Source organism: Onychomys torridus, chromosome 7, assembly GCF_903995425.1.
Source record: "Onychomys torridus chromosome 7, mOncTor1.1, whole genome shotgun sequence".
NCBI classification, from domain to species: domain Eukaryota; kingdom Metazoa; phylum Chordata; class Mammalia; order Rodentia; family Cricetidae; genus Onychomys; species Onychomys torridus.
In genome coordinates, this window is record NC_050449.1 from 72551 (window position 1) to 98333 (window position 25783).

The window sequence follows — 25783 nt, forward strand, 5'->3', positions numbered from 1 at the left end:
ATGAAATAAACCTCTTGTGATATGTAAACTAAATGTTACAAATTTCTTTCCCTATCACAGATTGGCTGTGATCGTAGCCAGAACCTTGTGGACATTTGTAGAGAGAGGCAGTTTCAGGCCTTAGTCTGTGATGCACTGTCAGTTCCATTCCGAAGTGGGTCTTTCGATGCTTGCATCTCCATTGCTGTCATTCACCATTTTTCAACTGCTGTGAGTATTGCTTTTCCCCTGTAAAAGCTTGTAACTAAAGTGGCAGGAAAAGTTTGTGTGTATGTGACTCAATATAAGCCTTTCCTTAAATTTTTTTCTTTTATTTTTCTAGTTTTTGTCATGGTTTCAACATGAAGTATCCTCCAAAAGTAAATAAAAAAGGCTCATGTGTTGAAGGCTTGGCCCCAAGCTGGTGGCTCTATTGGAAGGTGATTGGGTCATGAGGGTGCTAACTCCATCAATGTGTTAATTCATTGATTACTTTATGCTGTATAGACTATGAGGAGGTGTGGCCTGATTTGAATGGCATTCTCACCAGTAAAGTGAATTTGAATGGCATTCTCTTCCTGGTCCCCTTCTATCTGCTGCCTGGCGGCCATCAGGTGAGCAGCTCTGCCAGGATGCCCTCTTCTTCGATGAGTCCATCATAGCCCTAGGAACAAGAAGCCAAGTGGCCATGGAATGAAACCTGAAAGTCTGTGAGATAAAATACATCTCCATTTTTACATTGCTTTCCTTGGGCATTTTACCACAGTGACAAAAACTGATAACAGTTCTCTTTGATTACTTACCTCATAGCCATACTATAGTTTTTCCTCTTCCCTTAGCTTGCTGGTTAGATAGTCTTTGGTTATTTTTAGTGGTTACCATGGTACCCAATATCTACCCATGACCTTAGTCTACCTTGAGTTGTTATGCTTAGCCCTCCTAGCAATGAAAGTCATCAGAACGCCACTTAGCTCCTCTGAAGTCCACTGTGGTATTGTTTTATATTAGTTTTGTTGTTTTAAGCTCTTGATATTTATTTGTACTTTTCAATATTTACTCTTTCTAGTCTTCCTTTCAAGCACTTTTAAAGGTTTCTGAAAGACTAGCTTTCTTTTGCTTGAAGAATTCTCTTTGCTATTTTTATTTAAGTATTTATTTATTTAGGTACTAAGTATTTAAATATTGGTAGCACATCCTCTTTTTGTGTCATTAAACTCTTTATTTAAAACAATATTATTTTGACTATACTTTGAATTCTAAATTGATAATATGTTCTACATTTTGCTACCCTTTTTAAGATTTCTGCTTCATTCTTGGTGATTTATGCTGGCTTGAATTCTAGTGCAATTCTCTGTGGAGATATATGTAATTTACTATGAAATTCATGTGTTTTGTACTATTCTAGAATTTATTTTATATCTTCATTGAAATTTTTTCTGGTTTTATGGACATATTAGCCTAGTTTAAGGTCCTTTAGGTTTTATTCATTCATTTTTTTAAAAGAAAAAAAAAAGTCTTTTCTTGTTTTATTCTTGACTGGACATAGGATAATAGTTGTTTTAATATGTTAATTTATAATCTAAGTCATTGCAAAGTAATTGAAATAGTGATATATCAAATTTTAATTTTATTTGCATTTACTTACTTTAGAGTGAATTTATGTATGTGGGTGTTGATGTGTCGCTTGCCATGGGGTATGTGTGTAGGTCAGAGAATAGCTTTGAGAGTGAATTCTCTTCTTCCAACATATGGATTCTGGGAATTGAATTCAGATCATCTGAAGTGTAAATCTAATTATCTTATCAATAAAAACCAGGAGTCAGATATCAGGGTAAAAACGTCAAAGATCAAAAAGAAGGAGGAGAGCAGCCACAGTTGTTTCCTTCTTCTTCTGATCATCCAGTCCAAAAAGCCTGAGACCTGTCTCCACCACACCTTATCACTTCCTGTCTCCTCTCTGTACAGACCTACAGACGTCTGTGGTTAACTAGTGGCTAACTCCACCCTTTCACTCCAAGCAAGCTTTATTTGTCAGAATACAAACAAAAATCACACAACATTCCCCCTTTTTGTCTAAATAAAAAGTGAAAGTTTTAACTAACATAGGAAAAATTTATACAATAAGTTCAATAATTATACACACATATATAATATATATATATATGGGCAATAATTACATTAACAATGTCTAATCCTTTCACATTTGACAAATTCAGAGAAAATACTCCATTATCTATCCTATTTTGGTGAGTCAAAAATATTCTACCTAATTGACTTTCTATTCTAACTTGCATTACCCACCCAAAACTATCTTTTTATGTTTGTCAACCTTATACACTTTATACCTCTTTAATGAGTTTCTTTTCTAAGTTTGATAACAAGGAAAACTATAACTATAACAATCTAGTCATCAACTCCATCAGAGACCTGAGAAGGACTTAATATTACCTGAGTAACAGGAAGTACAGAGCAAACAACTTCTAAAACTAGGAAATGACAGAAACAGCTGGCTGCCTGGACAGTCACCCAAGGTTCCTCTGTAACATTGGGACATCCTTCTTTAGCGTACAGGCCTAGAATATCTGACAGACTTTTCTGGGAAGCCGGATTTTTGAAGGAGTGTCCCGCTTTTTCATGGTGAAGTTCAACAGTCACTTTCTTTTCTGTCCTGCTTGTTTAATTTCAACAGTATACTGTAAGCAGTTGAGGCATGGGCAGTTTCTTGCCACAAAGAACTAAACTCCATATGGAGTTTTTTTCAATGCCCATCATCTTCTCTGAAGTAGATTGATGCTGCCACGAGCAGACATGTCTCATTGTCTTTAAAAACAAAAACAAAAACAAACTTATTAAATCATCTGAAATGCCATATTTTGTAGATCTCTGAAGTGTTTGATGACCACTTGCCTGTCTAAACTATATTTCTGCTTGACCTTGAAAACATACCTAACCTCACTACAAGTTTGATTGTAATAGATGACTACTAATCTGTATTTCTTTATTATCCTAAATAGTTTGTAATAATAACATTCAAGGACTAGAAATTTATATGACATTGTTAAATGAGCTGTATAGGCATAATACCTTGAACAAGAGTAGAAATATATGTACAGTATAGTCTAGCAAAAATAACCTTAAATTTGTATCAATATATAAAAATATCTTAAAAAAGAGTATGAACATATATACAGTATAACAAAAATAACCTCAAATTTGTATCAATGTACAAAAATCCTTATCAATGTAAAATATTTAGAACTAGTAGTTGGGTTTTTTTTTTGTTGTTTAAAAGTAGATTCAGTAATCTACCTTTTTATCCTATCATTTATATAACATATATACAGTATAACAAAAATAACCTCAAATTTGTATCAATATACAAAATTCCAAGCCAATGTAAAATATTTAAAACTAGGAGTTGCTTTTTTGGTTTAAAAGTAGACTCAATAATCTACCTTTTTATCCTATCATTTCTTTATAACCCCTTTTTCTTTTCAGAACAAGATCTCTGAATCTCCTTTTTTTGCTTTCTTTTTTAAACCATTACTAATAACAACTTGTATCCACCCCCCCTAAATCATGTCAAATGTCCGTAACCTACTGAATAACCAAAACCACCCACTCCACCTTTTGGGAATGTGGGTGTCATGTTCTTAAAATTACTTCCTGTTATCTTGGGGCAACAGCATCTTTAGGGGGACCCTTGAAATTGTCCTGAGCAATTTGTAATCCAAAGCTAATCTTTAGATAGTGTTTGTCAGCTTAGTGGCATTACCATAGTCCAGGTGGAATTGTCTTTGTGAGGCCCCATCGTCCTTTTGAGGACATCAAAGGTTGCTGTTAAGAATGTACATGGTTCAATGCAGAAAACTTAAACATTTTAAATGTCATATGCAGCAGATCTCAAAGAGGTTAAAGGACCATAATTTGTTATGTGCATCCAGAGTACAAAAACTTAATTCCTAGTTACCTGATAGGGACTCAAACTCAAAATCATGTACAGGAAGCTAGATGAAGCCTTTTTCTAGTATTAGTACCCTATATGACCATTAATATCATGACAAAAAGGTTTATATATACATATATATAGTAAATTTAATATTATAAGTATATAAATTTATAAAATTATAAAATTATAAATTTTGAGATAATATTTATACCTTTAAAAAAAGCTTTAAAGAGTCAAAATAAAACCAAAGGATAATGAGATTAATGGCAATAGATTAGTTTGGTTTGGGTTTTTGTTGTTGTTGTTGTTTGTTTGTTTGTGTTTTTTTGTCCCATAACAGGTGGCTCTTCTGACATAAGACAGATTTTGGATTTTCCTTTAACAAGCATGCTTGGGTTTAGAGAAGGAGAGAGCTACACTCCAACTCCAAAGCCAAGTTTAAGTTTTAATTGAACTAGGACTACAAAAAGACCATTTGCATTATGTGCCTGTAGAGAACAGCAGAAATAAACATTTGGGAAGATTTATGAAATTTTATCCTGTTGGAACTGTGATATATCAATTGACCAATTTAGTCTTTTTCTTGGGACATTTTCTCTGGATGATATGTCCTTTCTCTTCAGATCCAGTGGTCTTCAAATTCCTTACCCGATACATTCATTCTCCTTGAAAGACAAAACCAAAGCCCCTCCCTCACCCTAACTTTGGGGAGTTTCCCTTTTGGCCATATATGCTGATTAAAAAAAAAAAGCATTTGTTAGTCTTATAAGTTAGTTTAGATTGAGTAGTCATGCTGTTTATGAACCATCACCTCTTCTAATCAAGAGGTCTCTCATTCAAATCTAATTTTTATAATATTATATGGTTTCTCTTGATATTTTGGTCTTATTTTCTCAAGTTGACCTATCATCCAGAGCAGTGTGTTGTTTTACAATAGGCATTGGGCCCTTTAATTGTTCTGGGGAGGAGTTCTCCCCATAGTGACAGGGAATGGGGGAAATGAACCCAATTTGACATGGGGCCTGCAAGAAATCCTTTACTTGTCCCTTGTTGAGCTGCATTCATTTGTCCATTGTTAGCTTTTGCCATACCTTCTGCATACTCCAGAAGGCAGAGAACTTCTATTTATATTATTCCTACAAAAACAAACAAAACAAAACAAAAAAACAAAAAACAAAAACATTGTTTCTAGGAATGCTGTGCCTACCTTTTTAGGTGCCCTTGTTTGTCACAATTTAAACACCTGATATTTTGATTTTTCCTGAAGCCTCTGGTAATCACCTCTCCTATCCAACCATCATCATACTTACGAGATTCAGTATTGACTGTGTCTTGGATTCCTTCATCTATGGGTGCTGATTTTGTCTTTTAAAGGCCTAATTACCCTTTTGCATTGTGAATTAGCATTTTCAAAAGCCAAAGATTCAATTATTACTTGTCTAGTTTCTGAATTTGGTATCATTCTATTTTCAGCTCAAGTCAATCTTTGTAAAAAAATCAGTGAAGGTTTCTTTTGGGCTCTGTATAACTTTGGTAAATTACTCAGTTCTCTTTCTGACTTCTTCAATTCTCTCCCAAGCATTCAAAGCTTCTGCGTAGCATAGAACCAGGGTGTGGTCATCATATAAAGACTGTCTTTGTACATCAGCATAATCATACTGTCCAAGAAGTTATTCATGGGAAATTTTAATACCTTTAGCCCTACTTCATTGTTCAGTGGTCCTAGCCTCATCTTTCTGCCAGGTCCTCCACTATAATTGAGGACCAGGTTTTAATACTGCTGCAACCAAGTCTTTCCATTCTTCTGGGGTAATTTTTTTACTAGTTGAGTACAAATTTAACATCTGCTTCACAAAAGGTGAATGCATGCCATATGAGACTTTTGTTTCCTTAAGTTACCTCAAATCTAACATTTCCACAGTAATCCAGTCAATTCTTTCATAGCCTTGGGGGTACCTGTCATTTGGCAGTTGTTCCTGTGATAAATTTAAGGCTGGTTGTTTGATAATCTTGGGCTGTTCCTCTCTAATTTTAGAATGTAGTGGTGAGGTTGGTTCTCCTTTAAATTCCTCTGTCTGTGTCTGAATATCTCTATTATCTATTTTAACAGGTTTTTCTAGTGCTTATAAGTTATCAGTCAAAATTGTATTTTTTTTTTTTTTTTAGTAATTAGTTGTAGGGCTTACATATTATCAGTAGTAACCATTTCTAGGGCCTGTATCATGGCATTTATATCAACTTATTTAGGGATAAAACAAGAATTATCAAACTGATAATGTTTATAATCGACATTATGTAAATCCCATCCAAGTTATTTATCCCCCATTTAATTGTTCCATTTTAATTATTTTTATTTTATGTATGTATGTATGTATGTATGTATGTATGTATGTATGTATTTATTTTTTGTTTTTTTGAGGCAGGGTTTCTCTGTGAAGTTTTGGTGCCTGCCTTGGAGCTTGCTTTGTAGCCCAGGCTGGCCTCCAACTCACAGAGATCCACCTGGCTCTGCCTCCCAAGTGCTGGGATTAAAGGCATGCTCCACCACCGCCCAGCTAATTGTTCCATTTTTAAACCATCTATTATGTAATTATACAGAGACCTACCTCCCTCCATTGTGATAGTGTTTTCCATTTTTTAATGTGGGAAAAAACTCTTTCTTTCTTTTTTATAAACTACTTCCCCTCTTTAAGAATTCCCAATTGTCTCACCAAATCTATTGATGATGATGGCAAAATGTGAGGCTGGTTGCTGCTGTGTAGCATGTCTAAGTGGAGAACAGCCTAGCTGAGAACAGTGTTAGCAGTCTGAGGAGGGGGTCCAGGGAAAGCCCACAACCCATGGGAGGAGGAGCCAAAAGCCACCCTTCTTCAAGGGGTAATGTGTGAAAACAGCTCCATGTGATCAGCACAAAGTTAAAGCACAGAGCTACCTGAAGGCAGAGCTGACTGGTGGTGAGGGGCTAACTCCAGCAGTGTTTGGAGCCCAAGCACCTGTGGAGTTTGCATAGAGAGGCTGCAACAGAAACATCTCAAAATTGATCTGAGGACTTCGGGAAGAAAGGGAAATCAATCTGATGGTGTGGTGACTCCACTGGATACAGTTCCTACATGCAGCTCTGGTATGTGCCGGTGTGTGAAAAGCCACTGGCCAGCAGCTTTTTTTTTGTGAATTTGTGCCCCAAAAGTTGGGTGCCAGATGAAGCATAAATCTAATTAATCTTTTCAGTAAAATCTAGGAGTCAGATATCAGAGTAATATCCTGAAAGATTAGGGAAGCAGGACCTGTGCAGCCACATTCGCTTCCTTCCTCTTCCATTATTCCAGTCCAAAAAGACAGATCCTGTCTCCGCCTCGCCTTATTACTTCCTGTTTCGTTTCTGCACAGACCTCTAGACCTCTATGATTAAGTAGTGGCTATCTCCACCCTCGACTCCAGGCAAGATTTATTTTTCAGAATACAAACAAAATATTACAATAATCATTAGGTAGCGCCAAGAGTTTTTTACCTATAGTGCCATCTCCCAAGCCCAAGATATACAATGTTTAATTCTTAATTACATTTGATATACATAGCTAGTATATTTAATTTTGATTAACTAAATTTTGTCTCATGTACAGAAAATAGAGGGCAATAACTACAAAACATTAAGATGAAAATAATTGTGTAAACCCGCTCTCATTTCCAAGTAGTACATTACTTGGTTTTTAAATGGGTTAATAGAAACTATAGCAAGTAGCAAGTCAACTGGAAGAAATGTGAGAAACTTACAAAACAGTTTATGAGTCCAATAATAACATTGTTAAATATGTTAGTTTTAATCCATATAAAAAGTAAAACACCTGAGTAATGGGATGATCATGGAGCCTACTTACTGAACTTGAATTCATTCTTCAAATATTCAAGCAGTTGCCTTGTTGAAACACTGTATGGATTTAGAAAGTTGTGTTATATAACTTTACATCTTTTATAAAAGGATAGATAATAGTGGACAGAGTATCTCTGCACCGACAGGGGCCCTACCTCAAGGTTAATTGGTGGTAGGAAAGTGCCTAAGTCTAATGAAAATAATAATAGTTATCTCCTTTTCTGTCTATAAAAACTGAGGGTAAAGTTTTTGAGAATACATAAGTAATTGAAAACAGACCTTGACAGGCAGCCTTTCTGAAAGGAAAGCTATTTTGCCATTTCTTTTCTTGTATTCCTGGAAGTGATAATTACAAAGAATCTATATAAACTGTGAAAAACATACTCCAGAGTTAAATAAGTGAAAGTTCTCTTCATTTTTCTACTGAAAAAAACGAAGAATTTCATTAAATCAAAATATCTCTGTCTCTCTGTATCTGTCTCTGTCTCTCTATTGCTGTCTCTGGATGTCTCTCTCTCCTCTCTCTTTCCCTCAGCAGTAGTTATACACACTTTCTTTTATATCTACTGAAATATTTTTGGGGCTAGAGAGGTGACTCAGTAGTTCAGAGCATTTTATGTGAAAGCTTGAAGACCAGAGTTCAGAACCTAGCACCCACATAAAAGCTAGGCATGGTCTTCACCCACACACTTGTAACTCCCATGCTGAAGTGAGAGAGACAGAAGGATTTCTGTGGTTACTGGCTGGTAGTCTGGCAGGCAGTCTAGCTAGTTCTACGTTCAAGGGACCCTTTGTCTAAAGGGACCAAGATGGAAAGTGATAAAGCTGGACAATTGGTGCCTTCTTCTGGTTTGCAGATTTATTTTCCTAGTATGTCTTTGCCTCTGGTTTTTGGGCTTTGGTCATGATTGCTTTCAATATACCTCATGTTTATCATTATTATTGTTATTATTGGATTCTGGACATTTTATTATGTTATTATTTTGGCTTTTTTCATTTTTTTATTATTATATTTCTGTTTTAATTTTACACATCAGCCATGGGTTCCCTGTCCTCTCCCCTCCCGCCCCCACCCTCACCTTCCCCACACCCCCTCCCCTCTATTCCCATCTCCTCCAGGGCCAAGACTCCCCTGGGGATTCATTTAAACCTGGTGGATTCAGTACAGGCAGGTCCAGTACCCTCCTTCCAGGCTGAGCAAAGTGTCCCTGTGTAAGCCCAAGGTTCCAAACAGCTAACTCATGCACTAAGGACAGGTCCCAGTCCCACAGCCTGGATGCCTCCCAAACAGTTCAAGCCATTCAAATGTTTCACTTATCCAGAGGGCCTGATCCAGCTGGGGGCTCCACAGCCTTTGGTTCATAATTCATGTGCTTCCATGCGTTTGGCTATTTATCCCTGTGCTTTTTCCAATATTGGGCTCCACAATTCACGCTCTGACAGTCCCTCCTCTTTCTCAACTATTGGACACCTGGAGCTCCACCTGGGGCCTGGCTGGGGATCTCTGCATCCACTTCCATCAGTTATTGGATGAGAATTCCAGCTTGACTGGTAGGGTATTTGGCCATCTGATCACCAGACTAGGTCAGATCAGGCTTTATCTCGACCATTGCCAGTAGTCTACATAGGATGTATCATTGTGGATTTAAGGGGACCTCTCTGGCACTCTGCCTATTCCTGTTCTCATGTGGTCTTCATTTATCATGGTCTGTTATTCCTTGTTCTCCCTTTCTGTTCTTGATCCATCTGGGATCTCCTGCTCCCCTAAGCTTTCTTTCCCTCAAACCTTGCTCTCCATTACTCCTACTGTTGTCCATTTCTCTGTCATTGGGTGATCCCTGTGTCTTTCCTAGGGTCCCATTTTCTAGGTAGCCTCCCTGGAGTTGTGTAGCAGTCTAGTCATCTTTGTTTTACATCTAGTATCCTCCTATGAGTGAGTACATACCATGTTTGTCTTTCTGAGTCTGGGTTACCTCACTTAGGATGATTTTTTCTAGATCCATCCATTTGCCTGCAAACCTCATGATGTCTTTGTTTTTCTCTGCTGAGTAGTACTCCATTGTGTATATGTACCATATTTTCTTTATCCATTCTTCAGTTGAAGGGCATCTAGATTGTTTCCAGGTTCTGGCTATTACAAATAATGATGATATGATCATAGCTGAGCAAATGCCCTTGTGGTATGATTGAGCATTCCTTGGGCATATGCCCCAGAGTGCTAAAGCTGGGTCTTGGGGAGATGGATTCCCAATTTTCTAAGGAAGCACCATATTGATTTCCAAAGAGGCTGTACAAGCTTGCATTCCCACCAGCAGTGGAGGAGAGTTCCCCTTGTTCCATATCCTCTCCAGCATAACTGTCTTCTGTGTTTTTGATCTTAGCCATTCTGACAGGTGGTATCTCAGAGTCATTTTGATTTGCATTTCCTGGATAATTAGGGATGTTGAGCAATTCCTTAAATGTCTTTCAGCCATTTGAACTTCCTCTGTTGAGAATTCTCTGTCCAGTTCTATAGCCCATTTCTTAATTGGACTGTTGGGCATTTTGATGTCTAATTTCTTGAGTTCTTTATATATTCTGGATATCAGCCCTCTGTCAGATGTGGTTGGTGAAGACCTTTTCCCATTCTGTAGGCTGTCACTTTGTCTTGTTGACCATGTCCTTTGCTCTACAAAAGCTTCTCAGTTTCAGCAGGTCCCATTGATTGATTGTTTCTCTCAGTGTCTGTGCTACTGGTGTTATATTTAGAAAGTGATCTCTGGTGCCAATGCATTCAAGCATACTTCCTACTTTCTCTTCTATCAGGTTCAGAGTAACTGGATTTTTGTTGAGGTCTTTGATCCACTTGGACTTAAGTATTGTGCACGGTGACAGATATGGATCTATTTGCAGCCTTCTACACATTGACATCCAGTTAGGCCAGCACCACTTGTTGAAGATGCTTTCTTTTTTCCATTGTACATTTTTGGCTTCTTTGTCAAAAATTATATGTTCATAGATGTGTGGGTTAATGTCAGGGTCTTCAATTCGATTCCATTGGTCCACATGTCAGTTTTTATGCCAGTATCAAGCTGTTTTTATTATGGTAGCTCTATAGTAGAGCTTGAGGTCAGGGATTGTGATGCCTCCAGAGGTTGTTTTATTGTACAGGATTCTTTTGGCTATCCTGGGTTTTTTGTTTTTCCATATGAAGTTGCGTATTATTCTTTCCAGATCTGTGAAGAATTGTGTTGGTAATTTGATGGGGATTGCATTGAATCTGTAGATTGCTTTTGGTAAGATCACCATTTTTACTATATTAATCCTGCCTATTAATGAGCATGGGAGGTCTTTCCATTTTCTGACATCTTCAATTTCTTTTTTTTAGGGACTTAAAAGTTCTTGTCATATAGGTCCTTCACATGCTTCACATGCTTAGTTAGAGGAACCCCAAGGTATTTTATATCATTTGTGGCTATTGTAAAGGATGATGTATCTCTGATTTTCTTCTCAGCCTGTTTGTCTTTTGTATATAGGAGATCTACTGATTTTTTTTTTTTTTTTGAGTTGATTTTGTATCCTGCTATGTTGCTGAAAGGTTTTATTAGCTGTTTCCTTGGGTGAATTTTTGGGGTAACTGTGTATACTATCATGTCATCTACAAATAGGGAAAGCTTGACTTCTTCCTTTCCAATTTGTATTTCCTTAATCTCCTTATGTTTTCATATAGCTCTGGCTTGAACTTCAAGTACTACATTGAATAAGTATGGGGAGAACGGACAGCCTTGCCTTGTTTCTGATTTTAGTGGTATTGCTTTGAGTTTCTCTCCATTTAATTTGATGTTGGCTGTTGGCTTGCTGTAGATTGCCTTTATTATATTTAGGTATGTTCCCTGTATTCCTGATCCCTCCAAGACCTTTATCATGAAGGGGTGTTGGATTTTTGTCAAATGCCTTTTCTGCATCTAGTGAGATGATCATGTGGTTTTATTCTTTGAGGTTGTTTATATGGTATATTACATTGATGGACTTTTGTATGTTGAACCACCCTTCCATCCCTGGGATGAAGCCTACTTGATCATGGTGGATAATTGTTTTGATGTGTTCTTGGAGTCTGTTTGCGAGTATTTTTTGAGTATTTTTGCATCAATGTTCATGAGGGAGATCAGTCTGTAGTTCTCTTTCTTTGTTGCATCTTTGTTTGGTTTAGGAATCAGGGTAATTGTAGTCTTATAGAAGGAGTTTGGTAATATTCCTTCCGCTTCTATTGTGTGGGACAATTAAGGAGATCTTTGAAGATCTGGTAGAATTCTGCAGTGAAACCATCTGGTCCTGGGCTTTTTTTGGTTGGGAGACTTTTAATGACTGATTCTATTTCCTTAGTGATTATTGGAGTATTTAAATGGTTTATCTGGTCTTCATTTAACTTAGGTATGTGGAACCTATCCAGAAAATTATCCATTTCTTTTAGATTTTCCAGTTTTGTGAAGCAAAGGTTTTTGAAGTATGACCTGATGCTTATCTGGATTTCCTCATTGTCTGTTGTTATGTCCCCCTTTTCATTCCTGATTTTGTTAATTTGGATGCTCTGTCTCTGTCTTTTGTTTAGTTTGGATAAGGCCTTGTCTATCTTGTTGATCTTCTCAAAGAACCAACTCTTTATTTCATTAATCCTTTGTATTGTTCTCTTTATTTCTATTTTATTGATTTTAGTTCTCAATTTGATAATTTCCTGGTGTCTGTTCCTCCTGGGATACTTTGCTTCTTCCTGTTCAAGGGCTTTCAGGTGTGATGTCAAGTCACTAGTGTGAGATTTCTCCAGCTTCTTTATGTGTGCATTTAGTGCTATGAATTTCCCTCTTAGCACTGCTTTCATAGTGTACCATAAGTTTGGGTATGTGGGTATTTTCATTGATCTCTAGGAAGTCTTTAATTTCTTTATTTCTTCCCTAACCTATTTTTGATTCAGTTGAGCATTATTCAGTTTCCATGAGATTGTAGGTTTTCTGTACTTTTTTCTGTTGTTTGAAATCTAACTTTAAACTATGGTGGTCCGATAGAACACAAGAGGTTATTCCAATTGTTTTGTATCTCTTGAGATTTGCTTTGTGGCCAAGTATGTGACTGATTTTAGAGAAGGTTCCATGGGGAGCTGAGAAGAAGGTATATTCTTTTTTTGTTTGGGTGGAATGTTCTTTAGATATCTATTAAGTCCATTTGAGCCATAACAGCAGTTAAGACCATTATATCTCTGTTAAGTTTCAATTTGGCCGATCTGTCCAGAGGTGAAAGCAGGGTTTTGAAATCTCCCACTATTAATGTGTGGGGTTTTATATGTGATTTAAGCTTTAGTAATGTTTCTTTTACATATGTGGGTGCCCTTGTGTTTGGGGCATAAATGTTCAGAATTGAGACTTCATCTTGGTGGATCTTTCCAGCGATGAGTAGGTAATGTCCTTCATCATCTCTTTTGATTGATATTAGTTTGAAGTGTATTTTGCTGCATATTAAGATGGCTACACCAGCTTGCTGCTTAAGACCATTTGATTGGAAAGTCTTTTCCCAGCCTTTTATTCTTAGGAGGTGTCTGTCTTTGAATTTGAGGTGTGTTTCTTTTTTGCAGCAGAAAGATGGGTCCTGTTTTCATATCCATTCTGTTCGTCTGTGTCTTTTTATAGGTGAATTAAGTCCATTGATATTAAGGGATATTAATGACCAGTGATTGTTCATTCCTGTTATTATTTTTAGTTTTTTGGTGATAGTGTGTTTGTATTTCTCTTCTTTGGGTTTTACTGCTGTGGTGTTATCTATTGCCTGTATTTTCATGGGTGTATCTGCCTTCCTTAGGTTGTAATTTTCCTTCTAGTGCTTTCTGTAGGGCTGGGTTTGTGGATAAGTATTGTTTCAATCATGTTTTCTCTTGGAAGGTCTTGTTCACTCCATCTATGATGATTGAAATTTTTTCTGGGTATATTAGTCTAGGCTGGCATCCATGGTCTCTTAGTGTCTGCATTATATCTGTCCAGTTCCTTCTGGCTTTCAAAGTCTCCATTGAGAAATCGGTTGTTATTCTGATTTGTTTGCCTTTATAAGTCACTTGGCCTTTTTCCTTTGCTGCCCTTAGTATTCTTTATTTATTCTGTACGTTTATTTATTTAGTTATTATGTGGCGAGGGGACTTTTTTTGGGGGGGTCTAGTCTGTTTGGTATTCTACAGGCTTCTTGTATCTTCATAGGCATTTCCTTCTTTAATTTGGGAAAGTTTTCTTCTATGATCTTGTTAAATATATTTTCTGTGACTTTGAGTTGGTATTCTTCTCCTTCCGCTATCCCTATTATTTGTAGGTTTGGTCTTTTCATGGTGTCCCAAATTTCTTGGACATTTTTGGTCATGACTTTGTTGGTTTTAGTGTTTTCCTTGACTGATGAATCTACTTCTAATGTATCTTCAACACCAGAGATCCTTTCTTCCATCTCCTGCATTTTGTTGGTTATACTTGCCTCTGAAGTTCCTGTTTGTTTACTCAGATTTTCTATTTCCAGCATTCCTTCTGCTAGTGTCTTCTTCATTGTTTCTATTTCCCTCTTCAGGTCTTGGACTGTTTCCTTTCCTTTTTCATGATTTTCTTTCAGGGACTTATTGTTTTCTTTTGCTTTAATTGTCCTTTCCTCTAGTTTTTTATAGCATTCTTCCTATTTTTTGTTTGTCCGTTCCTCCACTTTATTTTTGATTTCTTCTATGTAAGGCTCTAGCCTCTTCATGATGTTACATATAAGGTCGTTTTCTTCTTCTCCTCCTCCTCCTCCTCCTCCTCCTCCTCCTTCTTCTACTTCTTCTTCCTCTCCTCCTCCTCCTCCTCCTCTTCCTCCTCCTCCTCCTCCTCCTCTTCCTTCTTCTTCTTCTTCCATTCCGTGATATTCAGGTCTAGCTGTTGGAGAAGGGCTAGGTTCTGGTGATGCTGTATTGCTCTTTATTGTGTTGTATGTACTTCTGCCTTGGCCTCTGCCCATCTCCTCATGGGTTCGTTCTGGGTCTTATCAGTGTTCTTGGTCCAGACAGAGCTGACAGATTTAGGGAGCCTCTCTCTGGTCCAGATGGAAGCTCTGGTCCAGATGGGAGCTCTGGTCCAGATGAGAATGCTGGCAGCATAGGAGCTGGGGGGCTGGACTCTGAGTCTCAGGAAGTCCGGGGTCTCATCTTTTCCAGATGGGAGCTCCTCTTGTCCAGATGGGATTCCTGGGACAGGATGGAAGCTCTGGTCCAGATAGGAGTTCCAGGGCAGGATGGAATGCTGGACACTGGTCTCTAGGTCTCTGGAAGTGGCTGGGGTCTCCAGCAGATGGGTGTGAGCGCATGGCGTTGAGGTTGTAGTGCCCACTGGAGTGTCTCTGTGGTCCAGATGGGAGTTCTGGGGCGGATGGGAGCTGGGAGCTGGTCTCCGAGTCTCAGGAAGTGGCTGACGTCCAGGTCAAATGGGTGTGGGGGCAGGGTGTGGAGACTCCAGGGTCTGCCTGCAGTCTTGGAAAAGCTTATTATGTTATTATTATTGGATTCTGTACCAATAAGTGCACGTAAACTGATCACTTTAATTCTTTAAGGATTGCCTTTCTGCTGTATTGTAGCCAGCTACTTATTTCTACCTCCCTGTGGTTCCAAGTTAGGCTTGGTTTATATCTGTGCCATTGTACCTTGAAGACCCTAAGGTCATCTTCTATTTCCAGCATTGTTTGAATGCTGAAACCTCTGCTTTGCTTTATATCTTCCCAGCTGCTTCTCTGCTGAATATCTTGCAGTTTCATCAAGAAATTGCTTCTGCAGCATGGGAACTGGAAACTGCCTTTAGAAGACTTTGAACATAGCCTTTGTGTGCATTGCCCTGCACTTCCTCCTTTATTTGTAATTCTGTCCCCTGCATTCCAGCTGCATTGACTTCCCTGTACTCAGAGCCTGGTGTCCTCTTTTGTTTCCTGTGTGTAATCTATTTCTCACAGTATAAATTAAATTCATTCAGGTCTAGCCTGCCTTTGCCAGATGTTTTAGTACAATAATCCTACATTTAATTATATGTTTCTACTTTCTTTTTATGTCTTCTGTAGGTTGATAAATGACAGTCATTTCATTTTAAATTTTCTTTTAGGAGCGTAGAGTGGCAGCTCTCCAAGAACTTGCCCGTCTCTTGAGACCTGGTGGGCAGGCCCTCATATATGTCTGGGCAATGGAACAAGAGTATAAAAATCAGAAGTCCAAGTACCTAAAAGGAAGCAAAACTAGCCAGGAAGATAAAGAGGAGATAAACAATGACACAGCCACTCAAGGACTGCTAGTAGATCAAATGCCTGATGGAGGCAGTGAAAACCAAGCATCATCTGCCCCTGCCACTGATAACATCCAAGAGGGAGAATGTAAGCCAAGGAAAGTTCCTAATTCTGAGCTTCCTGTTCATACAAACAGGACTTCCTTTCATTCCCAAGATGTGCTGGTTCCTTGGCACTTCAAGGAAAACCCTTGTAAAGACAAAGATGTTGAGTCATTTGGCTCAGCAGGATCCCCTGACCCAAATCCTGTGTTTCATCGTTATTACCATGTTTTCTGTGATGGAGAATTGAAGGCTTCCTGCCAGGCTCTGGGTGATGTTAGCGTTCTACAGAGCTACTATGATCAGGGGAATTGGTGTATTGTTCTTCAAAAGGTCTGATCATTTATCTGAACATATCAGGTGTAAAAGGAAAAAAAAAAACTGCCTATCTGTTTTTGACAAGGAGGCTAAATTATACCTTTAATTAGTGAGGCAACTTGGGGGACATTACCAAAGGAGAGCTGAGAGCAGAGATTACTTAGATAACATTCTGCCTGCTACTATTGACTGACTTCATAAACGTAGGTTCCTCTTACATGCCTTCTGCGTTTGGCGTTTAAAAGTGATTGGCTTTAACTTGTGAAAGGCCTGTGATCTTTGTGTAAGTGTGCAGTATATTGGAGATAAGCTTTTGTTATAAAGTGCTTATTTATAAAGATCCTATACTATATAGGATCATAATGAAGACAATTATGTGACCTTTTAATTAAGTGAATACTCCTGGACAGTAGGAAATTATCTAAAGTTATATCTACAACTGTTTGTTCCGAAAAAATCATAGTAACTTTCTTACTGGATCTTTCTAGCACATTGTGGATGCCCAGTAAAACTCTAGCCAGGTGATTCTCTGAATTAATAGAAACTTGATTCATTAAATTCATACTACTTACTGTTAAGTACTAGTAATGGAGTTGTGAGCAAGTAAAGTAGATTGGTGCTTAGCTCAATGAAAGAACATGTGTTTCTAATTGAAGCTCTGGATTTAATACCTGTTACTACAAACATCCACACCAGCAGAAAACAAGAGCAAAGCCCTTATTTCTAGGAAGCTTACCTTCTAGAAAGGAAGGCTGACAAAAGCAAACAGATAAGTAAATATTGCGTTCATTGTAATCATAAATGTTGTGTAAAAAAGTAAATTGGAGGCTGAAAGGGATATTAACTTGTGAGCAAATGACTGCTTTTTAATGGCTGAAATAACTACCAGTCCTGACTGATTTATTACCAGGAATCACTATTCCTGATCTATTGGTTTAAGCTTTAAAGACAACTCAAATATTTCCCTTTAACAGTTAAATTCCAGAAGTTAAAATTTATCAGCCACACCAAATTTTGCTCTTTCAGTCACAATTGGCTGTTTTTCCTTATTCATAGTTTGTCCCAATGCAGGAAGAATGGAGGCATTTTTATCTACTCAGTGAAACCAAAAGCATACTCTTGGAAAGTCCTAGTAAGATTGTTCAATATCTAGCTAGGCTGAGTTGACCAGGTAGAAACTTTTATGATTCATGTAATTGGCTCAATCAAAAAACATAATTAAAAGTAACATGTACATGTTTTAAGACCATCACTTGATTAAAAAATATTTATAATTAACAAATTAAAAATTGTAGTAAGGCCCTTTCAAATGAGACTTCTATTTGAATATACAGTTTTCTTTTTCTTTTCTATTTTTGAGAGAGATCTCATGTAGTCCAGGTTGCCCTCAATCTTGCTATGAGGCTGATTCTCCTGTTTTTTTACCTCTCTAGATTCAGCCTAAGTATAGTTTAATATTATATATATTGAAAACACTAAGATGTTATTTATATATTAAAGCAGTAGTTTTCAATCTGTGGATCATGACCCTTTGGCAGCCAAACTACACTTTTACAGGAGTTGCCTAAGACCATAAGAAATATTAGATATTTACATTTGTATTCATAACAGTAGCAAAATTACAGTTTTGAAGTAGCAATGAAAATAAATGTATGGTTGGGGGTCACTACAACATGAGGGATTGTATTAAAGAATAGAAGCATTAGGGAGGTTGAGAACAATTCTATTAAAGGAACATGTGGACCAGTAAGATGCTTAATTGATAAAGGCATTTGCCACCAAGCCTAATATCCTGAGTTCAGTCCCCAGGACCAACATGGTAGAAGGTGAAAACTCACTCCCACAAGGTGTCTTTTGACCTTTGTACCCATGCATGTACACACACACACACACACACACACACACACACACACACACACATAATGTGTGTGTGTATATATATATCTTGAGACAGAATCTCACATTCTAGTTCTGTCTATTTCAGAACTAGCTAAAATGATCAGGCTGGTCTCAAACCCACTGAGATCTGACTGCCTCTGCCAAGTGCTGGAATTAAAGGTATGTGCTACTACATGTGGCTGAATACATTAAAAAAAAAAAAAAGATGTAAAGCTGGGTGGTGGTAGCTCTCGCCTTAATCCTAACACTCTGGAGGCAGAGGCAGGAGGATCTCTGTAAATTTGAGGCTACTCTGGTCAGCAAGTTCCAGGATGGCAAGGATTACACAGAGAATCCCTGTCTTGAAAAACCAAAGGGGGGAAAAAAAGTTATTAGCTGGTTCTGAATCAAAGTTTGAATGTCTTTTGGTTAATTTAAATTTCCAGGTATACATGTTAGCAATGTTGATTGACCATAAGAAGAAAATTTCTTAGAATACATACTGATTCTATAAGCTAATTTGAATATTTCTTTATTCTTGGATATTTTAGAAAGAAACTTAAAGGCAGGCATAGGGTCATTCTATAATATCATCTACTCAGAAGTCTGAGCCCCAGAGGTCAAAACTGGCTAGGGTTTCATAGTGAGACCCAGTCTAAAAGTGAAACAGAAAAATAAGAGAAATCTCTTCTGTGTCATTCCCGTCATTTCTTCTCCTTTGAAATGGTATTCTTAGGTGGTCAGTCAAGAATGAAGTAAGAAATAAGTCCATTGTCCCTGCAGGAGCTAAATGCGACTTACTGCATGTTTTCTATCCACAGAATTAAGAAGTGTTTATAGGTTTTTTTTGTTACTGCCCATTTCCAGCAGCTTCAGGCTACACCTTTGTAATTGGTGTCTCCTTGAGACTAAAGAACTGCCAGTGTGAAAATCTTGGTAGCCTTCTCCTAAAGTATTTAGTAGATAACTTTTTAATTTCTTCATAAAACAATTATGTTAAAGCAAGAGAAAATATAAACTATAACAAACAATTAGGATTTGTCAGTTATGACAATAATTCTGAAGAATTACTTTTCTTTAGTTAATGAAGGAAATGATCTCAAGTCTTAATAGAGTATCAAGATACTGTGATGTATTGTGTCTCATAATTTACAATTTACTATATATCAGCTTTTGAATGAAAGTATCTAGGGGATGAGAGGAGCAATATTTTTATTAGAAATATTGGCTGTCTGAATATAATTTTAAAACTTTATTATTTTGGATGTAGCCTGTTCAAATCAGAATCCTGTGAGATAAAAGGCTAAGAAACAACAATGGGACTATATCAATTTGATTCTTGTTTTACATTGAAGAGTTTTAACTGAAGTTTTGAAAATATAAATTGTCATAATCTGGTGGCAGGTGTGAGCATGCTTTACTTCTTTAGCTTCTGACTTCCTTTATACCTTTGTGGCTGTGTCTGTCCTAAAGTAAATTTGTCTTGTTATGTATTGTGGTCTGAACAAGAAATGTCCCATCACAGGCTCATGTATTTAACTCCTTTGTCCCAGGTTGGTGGTGATATTTGAGGGAAGGGTTATGGAATGGTTACAATGTGGAGCCCTGCTGGAGGAAGTATGGAGGAGGGTTTTAAGGATTTATGGCCTTGCCCCATTTCCTGCTTGCTCTTTCTGCTTCCTGTGTGTGTCTGATATATGATCCCTTAGCTCCCTACTACAGCCACCTGCTGCCATGAACTATCTTCCAATGGAACTGTAGGACAAAATAAACTCATTCTATAAATTGCTTTTTGTCATGGTATTTTATCACTACAACAAAAAGTGAGTAGCACATGTTTTTATGACAATATTTTTAAGTCAGATGTATTTAAAACCGAACTCCACCACTTTGTAGTTGTGAGAATTTGGCAAATCTATATCTGAAAGAGAAAATTATAATATTAAGTTGCAGTTTCTTTGGATGGATTGATTACATGAGAGAGCATGACAAGTTCAAACATTGTACTTTATGGGCAGTAAACACCAGCCTGCTCCATCCTCTTCTTCTGCCCTAATTAATTACCTGGAAGGCATGTAGTTTTTATCTTTCTTCATCTGAATGTCAATTCGGCATTGTCATTCATTAATGCACCCCTATGATTCTGTCACTGTTTATTTACTGATTGCTTGCTGCACTTATAATTCTTGGTGGAAGGAGTGGTTGGAGGGAGGAAGTAGAGGGAGTGTGAAACTCCTGTTTCAGAATAGAGTGTAATCAATAAGCATAATTGGTAAATATGTATCGTGTTCTGAAGTGACATATTTTTCTTCATAGAGAAAAGATGTAGAGCAGATAAAGCTGGAGATTAATTAAAATAGACTAAATATAAGAGTAAAAACTAGACAATGACAGGCCTGAGCTAATGGCCAAGCAGTTTAAATAATGTAAGTGTCTGTGTGTTCATTTTATAAGTGGGCTACTGGACTACTGGGGCTTAGTGGGACCTAGACAAAAGCACTCCAGCTATAGTTAATAGAATCCTGGTGGATGGTTCTCTATAAGAAGATGACATTTAAGTGAAAAGTTAACTGAGGTTGAGAGATTAGTTATGTACTTACATAGGGAAGTAGAATTTCAGATTGAGGAAAAATTCTAAGGTAAAAGGCCAAAGTGAAGAACTGTAAGGAAGACCTGTGGCTGGAACAGAAAGACTGCTATGTGTTCATAGATTCAACCAACTGTAGACCAAAAACATTAGGAATGATTTTATCTATGCTGAGCATGCATACATACTTTCTTTGTATATTTCCCTCAGCGATGATGTTTGGTCCTGATTGCTACCTTGAAGGGATTTAAAATCACCAAGAGACAGACTTTTGGTCATGTCTGTGAATACATGTCAGCAGAGGTGTGTGTGTGTGTGTGTGTGTGTGTGTGTGTGTGTGTGTGTGTGTGTGTAGAGGATGGGACACAGGACTCACTCTCAGAATAGATAGCACCTTCCTATAGGCAGCCTAGATATAACCAGGTCTAAGGAAAAAACAGTTTCACCTACTTGTCTTCCTGTATCTTTGTGATTGTTTCTGTTACTCTGTTGCCTTCCTTGCTGAATGAGGATTGAATTTGTGACTCTCCAGGGACTGCTGTGTTAGCTTCATGGACTGAGCAACTAATGGTTTCTCTGCCTTTCCAGTATGCAGATGGCCATTGTTCAACTACCCAGCCCTTATCATGTAAACCAATCTAACAAATACCCATTTTATAATAAATATACATTTCGTTGGTTACATTACTCTAGAGAATCTCATCTAATATACTCATGATACATTGTAATAAGTATATACATAGCTTATTTATATTGTGTTAAGTATTAGAAGTAAACTAAAGATCATTTAAAGTATAGAGGAAGATGTGTGCCAGTTACATTCAAATTTTTCTTTATATTATGGACTTGAGTATCTTTGGATTTTGACCTCTTCTGGAGATCCTGATTACCCCCCCCCCCCCCCTACACACACACATACACACACACAGATACTGTTACATTTCACAGTGAGTCTAGTGCATTCTTCAATCCATACTGTGGATATCTCCCCCAGTTCTAGGATATACAATTGGAATGGAAATACCCAGCAACTGGCACTGGTCCTATGCTACTGTTTAAGAAAGGACATCTGGAAGCTACTGGAAAAAGCTTCCCAATGGAAGGAGTAAGGCAAAGCTAAGATAATATGCCACAAAGGTTGTAGAGATTAGTACCACCATTAGTGCTGCAGGATGTATTTTCCTAGAGACTGGGTTAGTGATTTCTACCATACCCCATTTCAGCTCATCTTTTTATACAGTATAAAAAATAGATGGATCTTGAATAATTATAAAAATATGCAGCCATGTCATAGGTCTTATGTAGCTACTATTTTAGATATGGGCTAATTTTAAAGTAAACCAATACCTAATATGCAGCTAAAAGAACTACGAAAATATATTTTAAACTAATTTTCTCTTAGGTTTCTCTAAGTAAATATTGTATCATTTAAGCAGATTAAAATAATTAATTCTTTTTAGTGACAACCATGGTTTTTAATTTCTTGATCTACACTTTAATACAAAGCATAAACTCTACATTATGTTTTACTTAGCAGCAACAATAGCTCATCAAGGCCTCCCAGAGAGCCAGATCTCATAACTAGGTATTCAAAGGTCTTCCTTCAGACTCCTGAAGTTTTATTGATTACTTTCTTCTTTAAATGTTGTACCATATACAGTCTGCACCTCAGAATTTCAGGCTGTGGATTGATTGTATCTTTTATTGTTCATTATCACTTCATATGTTTTGGTTCACCAATTTTTTTCTCATGGCTGCTCCCAAACATTTCATGTCATTTTCCTTCTGCCTCAAGCCTCACCCCTCTCCGATTTTCTGCAGTGCTGCCCAAGTGAGTTGTATAAAACCTAAAGATCTTTTCCCTTAACTGAACTCTGTGAGTAACTTCTAATTTTTAGCAATAAATCTTGTGTAAATAACAATTTCTCATTCTTTTACTGCTGTTATTGGAACTATAATTGATGGCTTCAATAGAGAGAGAATGAAAGGATATGGATTTGAAACAAGAAAATAAATTAATATAGCAGTAGAAAAGATAACTGAGATTAAGCTCCATTTTAAATTTCAGTTTAAACTAGACACAGAGCCCTAAATGGTGTAGTGTTTTGTCCTCTCTTCACTGAATGTTTATGCTAGTACAGATTTTCTTAAATGAAAAATCTATGTGTTACCAGTTACATGACGACCTTCTTTATACATACTGCCTTAGTCACTGTTACAGTGCTGTTAAGAGATACCATGACCGAGGCAATTCTTTTTTTTTTTTTTTTTTTTTTTCCGAGACAGGGTTTCTCTGTGTAGCTTTGTGTCTTTCCTGGATCTCGCTCTGTAGACCAGGCTGGCCTCAAACTCACAAAGATCCGCCTGCCTCTGCCTCCCGAGTGCTGGGATTAAAGGCGTGCACAATTCTTATAAAAGAAGACATTTTATTGGAGGCTTGCCCACAGTTTCAGAGGGTTAGTCCATTATCATCTTGATAGGGAACATGGCATAATGCATGGCACTGGAGTAGTAGCTGAGAACTACATCCTAATCTGCAGACAGAGAGAGACTAGTCCTGGCATGGGCTTTTGAAACCTCCAAGGCCATCCCCAGGGACACACTTCTTCCAACAAGGCCAAATCTATTCCAACAAGGTCATTACTCCTAATCCTCAAGTCCTTTCACATAGCACCACTCTCTGATGACTAAGCATTCAAATATATGAGGTTATGGGGACCATCTTTAATATGAAATAGCTTATTTGCATAATTTTATCTACAGAACAGCTGTTTTCTTTAGAATAAGAAAGTTTACAACTGGCAATATTGCTTCCATTGTCAAATACTTCTTCAAGCAAGACAGTATATATGGTCACTAGCCTTAAGAACAATATGGTAGTAAACAGTGGATATTAGTTTATGTTTGTCTTAATTCATTTATCAACAATTAGTCTTTTAAACTATGTTTGGCCATCTGCTTAGATGTAAATGATCAGGAGGAAAAAATATTTCAAGAAAACACAAAGACCTTGAAGATTTATAAAAACAAATTCTTCATAACATCTTTACATTTTCATGGATCTTTCCACCTAATAAACTAATTACACTGATTATGTTTCTTTTCCCAACATTCGTTTTGAGGCTATAACAGTAGGACAGTTGACTGACTTGATTCTATACACAGTGAATGCTCTTATATTCTTTCTGCAATCTATAACTTCCATAAAATTTATTACAGACCAACAAGAGATAAGTGTTAAAAAGAAATAAATATCTAAAAACTAGATAGTTTATTAACAGTAATCTAGCCCAAGTAACATTAAGAAAAAAATATTTTCAGAACATGAATTTTTTAAAATGACAATGAAATAACAATGTGAATTAACCCCATTATTTTGTGACATTAATCACATGAAATAGATGTATCCTTGTGAGAATTTCGACCTAATTTTCTATCTTTATAATAAAGTTGGTAAAACATAAGTTTTACTCTAAGCCATAGAATGAAAAGTGTGCTCATAGCAAGTTTCAATGAATTCTCATCACTCATAGGCTCAATGGAGTCTTATCTTCTTTCATTTAAGAACTTGAAGAGTGGTCACCATTTTATCAATAATACAAAAGTAAAAATTACCTAGATGTAAAAAAAATCATTTTTACAATTGAAATATTGATCATTTCATAATACACTGAACACAGTTTTTTAATATTAGGCACATTTTTTACAACTTATGCAACAAATAGCTCATATATGCAGACATCAGCACCTTCAGATAAGAAAAACTATTATCCAGGGCTGGGAGAACTCAGTTGGTAGAGTGCTTGCCTAACATTCAGAAAGTCATGGGTTTTACTCCCAGCACAGCATAAAAATGGGCATGGTGTTGACTTCTATAATCCCAAAACTTGGGAGAGGAGACTAGATAGAGGATCATGAGTAGAAGAACATCTTTATTCTCATGTAGTTGAAGGCCAGTCAAGGACACATGAAACCCTGTCTTATGGAAAAATAAAGAAAAATAAAACTATAGCTTGATGTGTGGGATTTAAGTAAAAGATCAGTCAACTTCACTCCTCTACTCAGCACCCTCTAGTTGCTAACATAAACTAGCAGAGGTGAGCAGAAGCCACTAAGATCACTTAGTTTATAATTTCAAAAGTGTTTTATGGAAAAATACTCTAACTCCCGAGCTGATATATCAATCTGTGAGGTTCAAATCAAATGAATTTGCTCTTTGAGAAGTTTAATATTAATCAGGAGAAATCTATTAAGAGAAATAAGACATTTATATAAATCACCAAAACTCAAAATTAACAAAACATGAGTTCATAATGATGACAGTAACTTATTTAAACCACTACAATATACTTAAGAAATAGACTGGCATAGTTTCCTTTGACTCCACAATGTTCAAAAGTAATCCAAGATACTGTCAATCTACTTGGCCTGTAGACAAAAGTGTATGTTAATTGGAATGTTTACTATGGGAACACAAATATGTTATCTTCTTCAGACTTCCAAATTGTGAAATTGTATCTTATTTAAAAGACCCAAGATTTTTCAGGTGCATGTAGAAGGTCCTTTTCTAACTTGAGTATAGAATTTCCTTTTTTCAGGTGGCCTCAGAACATTGTCCTTGTCAACAAAATGTCAGCCCAGTATCATAAGAAAAATTTGGCATGAAATACCTCAACTAAATGAGTTCCTTCAAAGCCCATCTGAAGTGAAAAATGCTATAAGTGATGTCTGTCTTCCTGCAAGAGAAATAACACACCTGTTTCATCTGAGAAGGAAAAGCTTTGCATTGACACAGCAGACATCTGGTCATCCTACTGCTGTTCAGGAAAACAAGAGATATAACTTTAAAGAGTTAACTGTCACTATTT

The 25783-nt window shown here is 36.9% G+C and overlaps 1 protein-coding gene across 3 annotated transcripts in view; it reads left to right on the forward strand.

Annotated features, from left to right (window-relative positions):
• The window catches only part of Alkbh8 (alkB homolog 8, tRNA methyltransferase), a 60781-nt gene extending 42725 nt beyond the window's left edge, over positions 1-18056 (forward strand). For all 3 annotated transcript variants that reach the window (XM_036194041.1, XM_036194042.1, XM_036194043.1), the window contains exons 11-12: positions 61-210; positions 15914-18056. In XM_036194041.1, coding sequence (XP_036049934.1) covers positions 61-210; positions 15914-16471 — 708 coding nt within the window. In that variant the 3' untranslated portion in view covers positions 16472-18056. The remainder of the gene's footprint in view (positions 1-60; positions 211-15913) is intronic.
• Positions 18057-25783: the final 7727 nt, after the last annotated feature.